This window comes from Penaeus vannamei, chromosome 25 (assembly GCF_042767895.1).
Source record: "Penaeus vannamei isolate JL-2024 chromosome 25, ASM4276789v1, whole genome shotgun sequence".
NCBI classification, from domain to species: domain Eukaryota; kingdom Metazoa; phylum Arthropoda; class Malacostraca; order Decapoda; family Penaeidae; genus Penaeus; species Penaeus vannamei.
The window spans coordinates 21,547,220-21,557,219 of record NC_091573.1 but is presented as its reverse complement, the minus strand read 5'-3'; the positions used below and the strand labels follow the sequence as shown (position 1 = coordinate 21,557,219).

Sequence of the window (10,000 nt, the reverse complement as noted above, 5' to 3'; positions counted from 1 at the left end):
GACACCTAGATTCAAAGGGTTAATATGAAGTCATGCAAGAGAGGACCACATCAAACAGTGTTTAATTGCTTCTTAAACTCCAACAGGAAAGTCAGTACTATAGTAAAGCAAAGAATATAAAACTACTAAGGGACTGCTATAGGATCAGCTTAATAAATTGCTATAACAATGCATTATATTGTCTGTACCTGTGCTAGTTGTTGGCCAGAGTTACAGTGTGCCTGGCATGGGTTACAGAGGTATTTGCCACCACCTTTTGTCTCCTCCAACTTAGTAACACACTCTGGGATCTCTAAGTCTGCATCCAAGGATTTGCGGACAGCAGAGTTGCCATTGGGATACGCTGTGTCATCCATTCCACCATTGCTGCTGAGGGGTGCGGACTGGCCTGTGACCCCTACAGTGAAGATGATTGATAATCAGAAGAAAGGCATTGATGAATCGGTCTTACTCCAAGCTCCCCTACGGGTCCTGACCGATTATCATGCTTGATTATTCAATCATATCAACAGATGGGAAAGGAGGAAAAAAGGAAAAATATTTACAATCTCTTAAACATCTACCCTTCTGAAAGTCCTTCACTGATTCAAAACTTGCCTAGGGCTTTAAGAATTTGGGAAGATATTTAGAAAAAAGAAATACAAATGAGATTATACTAAATGTAACAGTAATATTCATATGAAAATATTAATGTGAAAAAGAATATATCATGCTTGTCAAAAAAAAAAAAAAAAAAAAAAAAACAAAAAAAAAAAAAAAAAAAAAAAAAAAAAAAAAAAAAAAAAAAAATCATGCATTAATATGTGCATACACCCACACAATAACAAGCAAACACTAACAGATACACACATACTTGTAAATAAATTCCCCCTTGCCCCAAATCTCCTAAACAACATCCACTTTTGTTCAGGAGTCCCCATTCTACTAACAGGCCAAGAAAGCTTATAAACAGTTACTCAAAAACTTTCACTCCACCCACAAAAGCTTCCTTTCAATACTGAGACTATAAGCATACAAAGACAGGATTGTCAGAGATACAAGAAACAGATAAAGATAAGATCTAAATTGAAGTAATTATTAAAAATAAAGGAAGAATAGTAATACTTAAATTAGAATCCATTCCTCTTTACTGACAAATATCTTCCCATTGCTTAATTATGCAAAATTTAAACACCCAAAAGAGGATTCTAACTTATTGCTTGTGAGCGCTTTAAACTGTTCTACATTTGGGGTTCTAACGCCACTTACCTGAGCCACTGCAGGACTTCTTTGGTGGTGGACCACCACCTTCCCCTGATGCACGTTTGGCTGCCTTTTGCTTATGCTTGTTGCCAGCAATGTGTGTTGCTAACAGTTGTGGAGAATTAACTGTCACATCACACACAGTACATCGAATGACTCCACTGACGTCGTCGCGCTCAAATCCAATTTCATTTTCCTCTAAGGTTTTCATGAGATCTTGCGATTTTACCTGTAGATGAATAATTCAAATGAGAAGACATCCAATAAAAGGAAATCATCCACAAAGTTAACTTTCATATATGGCCTAGCCTTAACAATATACATTTAGAAAAGGTCTCTTAACAGGTAGTCAAAGGAAATTAAAAAAATCTTAAATGCTCTTATGAACATAATTTTGTATAAAAAAGGAAAAGAAAAACCTTACCTTGCGCTGGTGTTTGTAGCCAGCCACATGGGAATCTAAAACTGTTTGTGAAGCAAATTCCAAATTGCAGACATCACATTTTACAGTACTCTGAAATACAACCCCTATGATAATATAATGCAACATACATACTCCATCTAAATTCTACCTTTAATATCTTAGTTCTGTTTTGTGTTTTCACAAGTAGAATACTTGTCATCAGTGAACTATATATCTAAATTGGTAATAGCTTTTAAAAATGCACGAAACTTAATCCCACCCAATAACACAACTAATAATATTGAGGAATGAATCATCCATCAGCAACATCAATACCCATTACCCCTTTTCTGATTCATTTGCAGAGGTTAAATTTACCCTTGGCTTTTTAGTTGGCAAACGCCCCAAAACATTTTCCATTACTGCTTTGGTGACAGGATCATCAGTCATCTCCACCGAGGCTAAAAGTGCTGAATTGGGAGAAGGAATACCACCAGCGGGAGGGCTAACGCTCATTCTGAAAGAAAAACAATTTGTTGGTGTGGAATACAATATTATGAAATTTAGTATGATACTGTCACCTATTAGATTCCAATTAATACTAAAAATGTTGCATGGATTTTATCCCTTTTGCCATAAGTACATGCACTGTTCTTTGTGACTTTGTTGCACACAGATGGCTCTTCAAATGCTCAGCCACGAAGGAGTCAATTAAAAGGCCCTAAATGACTTCAGCTGATTTTCCCATTCCTTGAATGACCTCTTTTATCTATTGCTATCAATATTGATATTATTATCATTATTACTGACATTATAATCTTCATTATATCATAAATATAATACATGCAATACAAACTTTAAATTGGGCAAATAGATGAGACATGTACAACTACCTAATAACCGACTCCCAGGTGACTAAGTAAATGTGGGCCAGTCTATATGCAAACACAATTAAGAAAGCAAAATTACAGTGGCCACAGTATGTACTGCTATACAAAAAAACATTGTTAGGAGGAGTGTCAAAATATTCAATAACGAACAGAACGTTATTTCATGGAAAGGCTGGTATTTTGGGTTTCAAATTTGTCTCCTTCATGTCTCGAATAGTTGTCCCGGAATTCATATGGGTTCACTGTGAGATGATTTTATTCCGGCGAGGGATGGAATATGCTTTGCAATATTCAGATAAGCCACACATACCTAAAAGTAGTTGGAAAACCAGGGCTCCTAACTGTTCCGTAGCTTTAACTATATTTAAAAAAGCATTGTTGCTTGAATCAGAATGTTTAGTATGATTTTCTATTGGTATTTTTCTGTGTAGCTGTACATCCTACCATTCCAGCACAGACTTAAGAGGCAACAGGTTCAAGTCCTTAACATGAAACTAATAACTCATCAAATCACCTAATACGCAATACTACCATAACGATCAACAATGTTTTCAATTTGTTGAGTGGGGGGGGGGGGGGGGGCACTGAATGTTCCTTGGAGAGAGAGTCTCCTCTGACGTATATCCAAATATGTTCTGACACTTTATGGTGTATACTACTACTAAAAATTCTTATTCATCCAGGATATACCACATTTTTCTTCAATATGACAGAGCACAGCAAACATTTTCTACTGAAAATTTTACTAAAACTACTGTTACTGGAAGAAAAACTGTAACCCAAAGGAGTTAAGATGAAAGATGGCTGTAATTTCTTCCTAAATCTGCATCTTTACATATTTTGAACCACAATTTCTTAAGCTGCTATAATAATAATAATAATAATAATAATAATAATAATAATAATAATAATAATAATAGTATAAATGCATGGCAACAGATATTATATTAGACAATACAGACTTAAAGATAAATAACATATAATGTATAAAAAAGGCAAGTAATCACCATCAGCACTTTAGAGTACAGAGTAATACGATATTTTCTGCAAAATGTATTAAAGGGGAATCCATAACTGAAATTTCCTGCTGTAATAAATCTGTCGATAATCAAGCCACAAATCAGAAATGATAATCTTTTAGAAAGTAATGATATTCTTGATTTACTATTGGATGAAGAAAAGTGGAAAAACGAAAGTACAATCCTAAAAGATTTGAAGAGTGACAGAGAGAGAGAAATTCTGAATCTTGCTTAGAACTGTAACATGTTTTGTATAAAAGAGAAAATAATCAGTATTCTCTTCAACAATACGAAATGGTGGCATTTTCTTGTACATTCGGTAATGTACTAAAGGGTACTGCATTAAAAACATGTTTCAATTAGAGGGTCGATAGAAGCCATTTTAAACCAAATGGCAAAAACAAGTCAAGTTTAATCTATTTGTTAACTTTTCATAAACACTATTTCTATTGAACATAACATATGCTATAGGCAGAGAATCAATTTTACTCTCTTATCTTAGAAAAGGTAAAGGTCATTAAATAAATATTTCAAAGAATGATATTGATGTGCATTACAATGCACCTTCCTGTCCTAAACCATTTGTCAAGGTTTGACAATATGTTTCAAGTGAGCAAAACATGATCCCATATACTGCCTTAGCATTTCCTTAACACTTGTGGAAAACCTAGTGAAGCCTTGATCCTACAAGATGTAAAGACACAAGTCCAGCAGCACTCGAATGGCACATGTGATCATGGTGATCTATGGCATCACCTACGTGCAGGGCTGATGTGTTGGTGAAGGTGCAGGGAATGGCACATATGGCAAAGAAGTGGGCATATAGCTCATAGTAAAATCCAGCACCTGCAACCCCACACCCAGTACGTCGCCCAACACCAGCTGAAATACACAACCAACATGAAGTAAGGAAAGAGGAAGCAAAGAGGCTTTCCTGCTTGATGCTCCATGATCAGCTTAGAGTCCTTTAGAAGGGGCAGGCTTACACAAAAACCACAATACTGTATAAATAAAGGGCTAGGTGTATACTGCTCAATAGTGCAAAAAGACTAATGAGGAGCGAGTACTTCTTATACTTACAAAATGAAGGGTCCAAGCAAAATGGTTAGCATCACTAATGTATTTTATTAATGGACCATTGGGTCAAGATAACTGTTGCATCAGTCAAGTCCACAACATAGAATATTACGGAATAATGGTAAGATCTGAGCCTCAGCAGTTGAATATATTCCACCTACTTCTATAATTTATATCAAAAATATTTACCATGACTCACAAATACAATTTCCTTTGACTACATAAGCAAGAAACAGTAAATCACCACTGCTCATCTCATTTCATTTATCATTCCTATGTATACCCGATATCCAACTAAATTAATTTAGAATGTTCTATTCAACAAAGAAGACAATATCATACCATGAAATGAAGTACCTGTCTCCTTTATTCAAAATGGGACAACCAGGCAAGAAAATCAAACCACTTTAATTTCACAATGACACCAATGCAATGCTACATATAGTCATCTAAATACATTATCCATTTCATCTAAATTTCAACTTGGTATCATGTATCATTCAGTAACCATTGCAAGAGAAAAGCACGCACATCTCCAGCCAAGCACTAACAGTATAATCAACAGTAAAGTTGTTCAGTAAAAAAAATAATAATGATTATAAACATGAGGAGGAGGATATAAAGTCTACTTCTGAATTATGAAGTGATTAAGAATATACAAAGTATCTATCACAAAGCCATTAACAGTACCATGTACAAAAACATAATACTTATACACAGATGCATATATGCACATAAATATATAAATTATTGAGTATCAATATAAATATCTTTTTGTGGGATATACAAGAACAATTATTCACTTGGAATTTAAACATTGATGAATTCTATGAGACTTTTCACCTCAAGCACGTCTTGACAAAAACATCACCAAGACTCAATTCATCTATAGACATCTAACAACCAGACCAATAACCTGATCAAAAATCCAGTTTTGGTGAAATGATTCTTATGTACTAATGGTAATGCTACTGGAGGCTGTAATACTTGAGACACTGCATATGTTTTAACAATACACAATAAATTTACTGTTAAAGTTCCATCTTGTAAAATTAAATTTAGTGGATGCTTGATGGCCACAGTAATTGCTGTGTTCACTGCTGTATGAGATAGCAAAGGAGGCATGGAGTCTAGTATGCACCTACCCTACAAGTCACACACCTGTCAGAGTGAGCACTCAAGAAAGGTCATGTGCAGGCAGTTAAGCATTCGATCCAAGAGGTTAATTTCCGCAGTTTATTTTCTAAAAGTAAATGCATTTTCAGTGTTTTTCAAGAGCATTAGTTTAGATATTCTCTAACTTTGCATGGTCTTCATTTCAATATTCATCCTATTCAGAAAATTACCTGTACAGGTGCTCTGTATGTTCAACTTGCCAAAATATATACTCTAGAGGTGGTTTGTTTGCCTTTGCTCTGGTGCTTGCTGGAGCCACTGCAAGCATTTGTATTGGGCTGCATGTTACCCACTACTGGTGCATGTCAAATTGTATAGAAATGAGTGCTTCTAAAAAGCTGTATTGCTTAAATTTTGGCCCCTAGAAAGTTATTTTTCTGGACAATTGCCAAACCAACAATACTGAAACAATGTACTGCATTCCACAATCTTTGGTTACCTTATTTACTTAGTGCATTCTATTGCATCTCCTGCTCTCTTCTGGAAGGGGCAAGCCAAGCCAAACTAGTCAGCATCAAACGCGGGCTTTGTGCACCACAGAGAATGGACGCCTTCTGGAATTTCCTTAATTATACCCATTACATTTATTCTCAGTTCGGTTTACTTCCTCTCCCAAGGAAAACGAACGAAAATTATTCTGCACACGCATTGCGTATCGTCTCATCTGTGAGGATATATCACCAATTGGCGTCTAACTGCCAAAAGCAATGTCGAGAGGCATCCGGCAATGAACACACGATCAGCATAGATGTCAACAAACTACTCTTAGTCTCGTCTGCCGTTTCTTCTACGCACCTTACCTTAAAAAGGGAAGAGGATATAGATCTGGATGGCTGCCTGTCTTCGTTTGTGTCTAAATACATTTAACAGAATGCGTACTTACGCGTGCAGACGAAGAAATTAGCGGTAGTCTCTGCCTCTGCCTCTCCGTCTTCTCTCTGAGCGTTTACTAAGCGCTTCCTCGGTCAATGTTTACTCATAGAAAACGGAAAACTTTTAGGGGAGGCAATTGTACTTGGACGCTTTGCCGCCAAATCTAGGAAAACCGGGTTACCTGGTTCTAAGGCTCTACTGTTTAAGAGCGCTGTATGTGTTTCTTCATCACATGCATGTATGCAACCGCAGACACTCATTTTGTTGACTCTTACTACACTCTTTCATAGCGATGAAACGATGTACTAAATAATCCCATAATTATTACATTTTTTTTGCCGCAGCGAGATGAGCAGTCTTGGTGATTTACTTTTTCCTTTCAATACAGACAAGATCATCCAGCAATACGTACCGCCATAAGAGTGTTCACACCAACGTGGTAGCTTATACTTCTTTGCTGTGGTTTCCAGCGACACCTCCCTCCGTTCAAAATAATGTCGCAGGAAGAACAGCAGTTATTTCTGTAGGCGCTTGGACTGTTGTCTCGACGACGCCTTTTCGCCAGCTAGTTCACAGTCACCGTCACTTGACAGCCATTTATCATATCGCGACTATTACTGTTCTGATACCTTGTATATGACGTTGTTCCTTTTCTCCGGTGATTTATGCTAAAACATTACTAATACAGCTACGTTGACTATCCCAGGATTATCGATTTTGCTATTTGTTTATGGCGCGTTAGCGTCGCGATCAGCTTAATTAGTTTACCTATATGTATCGTACCTTCCATAAAGACCGTAATAACTGATACTATTAGAAGTCAAGACACACACTATTGGGTTCAGATTTTCGTACTGCTACTAGCCCTTTTTTCTCTACCCACGGATAACATTTTCAACCCAGATAATCATCATTATGGTGATATGAACATCCCAACCTTCCCCCTTGATAGGATGCCTAGTCTTCTGTCGAAGTGGAAGGCGATGTCTCAGTCTCAGACGCCAGCGCAGCTACTCCATTTCCTGTGGAAGAGACAAACCGTCTTGATATTTCGGTTCTTTAGGGAGCGAGCGAGCAAGAGAGAGAGAGAGAGAGAGAGAGAGAGAGAGAGAGAGAGAGAGAGAGAGAGAGAGAGAGAGAGAGAGAGAGAGAAAGACTGATTTTGAAGATGTTTTGATATTCACAGCCACTGATATACGCAACCTTACGTTCAGTAAATCAGAGCATATTTCACCTTATATGTGCCACCGATGACAGTTATGTCTGGCGCCGTGCATTGTGACACAGCTGCCTGCCTCGAACGGACCTTTTGAAGTGCTTTGGCCAACATTTTAGCGTCCCCGCTTATCGTGCTCCCAAGATCCCACTGTTAAGACAATCGATAGATCTCTACGTGAAACGGACGGCGATTTTTGCAACAAGAGGTGGCATTGCAAGTGCAAGTCATCAGGTGGAGAACCACAGTTTCCTCCGGTACCTGCCAGCCCTGCGATCTTTGCCTGCAGCATCCCCTGCCGTGAAACATACCTGTCCAGATGAATGAGATGCATTCTATTTGTATTCCTTTTCACGTTGTCTCGCTCGTCTTTGGAGCGGCGGTTGTAGGAGATACTTCCAATTCTGTCACGTGGATTTGACCTTTCGCACATTTCAGACATAGTGAAGATTGAAGGCAGCCATATACAAAAATTCATCCTCAGTTTATGTCCCCACAGTCATACAGCTTGCAAATATGAATTATTAATTCACATTTCAGATTTGACAAATAGGCATACCCGTATACAAATGTGTGAGTATATATATATATATATATATATATATATATATATATATATATATATATATATATATATATATATATACATACATATATATATATATATATATACATATATATATATATATATATATATATATATATATATATATATATATATATATATATATATATATATATATACATGTGTGTGTGTGTTTGTGTGTGTAATTTTGAGTATGTAGGGGTTACAGCTAACTGCAAAACAATCACGTGAATTTTACAGGTTGATTTTACTTACGATGAAATGATAATCATATAATATGTATTCGTCTATTTGTTTTTTTTTTCAGACTATTTAGCTTCCTTCTCCTTAGGAAAATCAAACTTTCGTGGCCCCTCCTAATTTCTCCTATTTGCTTGCTAAAACAGAGACACTGAATTGCCTCTGCGGTAGCTAGCCAAGGTCCCCAAAGTCATGTCTAAAGCTCAACAAATCAACAATACTGGATAATGCAAAGCTTAAACTCAAAGAAAAAACGAACAAAGAAGAATGATGTGAATGAGAAATGCAAATCTTTTTTCAAAAGGGAGAAAACCGCTTCATTAAGTGGCTTGTTTGTGTCCGAGGAACGAGCAAACTGTGTTTGTGTGTTCATTGTGAGTGTTCTTCATGCATAAAAAAATCTCACTTTTCACAAATTCTTCACTAAACTATACTTTGACTGTCTGCTAGTCTCTGCTGCATTTACTGGATGCTTGGAGGGAATTTGCCGTTGTAAAGGACTTGTGAGACGAGATGGTGGGAATCAGTAACGAAGTTTGAATTTTCGTATCCAAGAGGAAGAGGAGGAAAAGAAAATAACGTTGGACATGATTTACGCATGCAGCGAAAAGGACTGTCAACAACTTTACAGCTCGACCAAAAAGTGCAGAGGAAGAAGGAAAGAAGGGCAGGAGACGGAAGAACGAGTGGAGGAAGGAAGGAAGAGAGATAGAGAAATGGGAGGAGAAAAAAGAGGATGGAAGGAAGAGATAGAGGGAAAAGTAAGAGAGAAGGACGGGGAGGGTAGTGGATGGAAGTAGGAGGAGAAAAGGGGGAAAGGAAGAAGACGATGGGATGAAATGAGGATGGGATAAAGAAGGAAGGACGAAGAGAGAGATGAAAGGAGGAGGAAGAAAGAGAGAAAAAATACCAACTGGGAGGAGGAAGGAGGATGGAAGGAGAAAAAAGAAAGTGAGGAAGAGAGAGAGGCAGAAAAAAGAGGGAAAGAGAACAGGGAGGAAGGAGGTGAAAGATGATGGAGGAGGGAAGAAGGGAGGAAGAGGCGAAATAGGGAGGAAGGAGGAAGGTGGGAAAGTAGGAAGAAATGAAGGGAGGATTGGAGGGAGGGAGAAAGACCAAATTTAGATATATTTTGCTTAGTATATTTGAAGACTAGGAGAAGGGACAAGAAAATAAGCGCTCTCAACATACACACGAAGCCAATCTCTTCTTGAAATATACTTTTAATCATTTTCTTTCTACCAGCTCTTTTAGTAAAACCTCCCACGCTAAGGCAGT

At 37.3% G+C, this 10,000-nt stretch overlaps 1 protein-coding gene across 3 annotated transcripts; it reads right to left on the bottom strand.

The window, feature by feature from the left end:
* Positions 1-158: 158 nt before the first annotated feature.
* Positions 159-7,702, bottom strand: LOC113802718 (zinc finger protein 385B). 3 transcript variants are annotated; one of them, XM_027353332.2, is made up of 6 exons: positions 7,093-7,702; positions 4,315-4,436; positions 2,024-2,162; positions 1,667-1,756; positions 1,249-1,471; positions 159-397 (listed from the first exon to the last, which is right to left on the bottom strand). In XM_027353332.2, exons 1-6 carry the CDS (start codon positions 7,096-7,098, stop codon positions 174-176), a joined length of 804 nt encoding a protein of 267 aa, XP_027209133.2. In that variant the 5' UTR covers positions 7,099-7,702; the 3' UTR covers positions 159-173. The 3 variants fall into 3 exon arrangements, with proteins under 3 accessions (XP_027209133.2, XP_027209135.2, XP_027209136.2); XM_027353334.2 differs by lacking the exons at positions 4,315-4,436; positions 7,093-7,702 and adding an exon at positions 6,691-6,781; XM_027353335.2 differs by lacking the exons at positions 4,315-4,436; positions 7,093-7,702 and adding an exon at positions 6,247-6,265.
* Between the last annotated feature and the right edge of the window lie 2,298 nt (positions 7,703-10,000).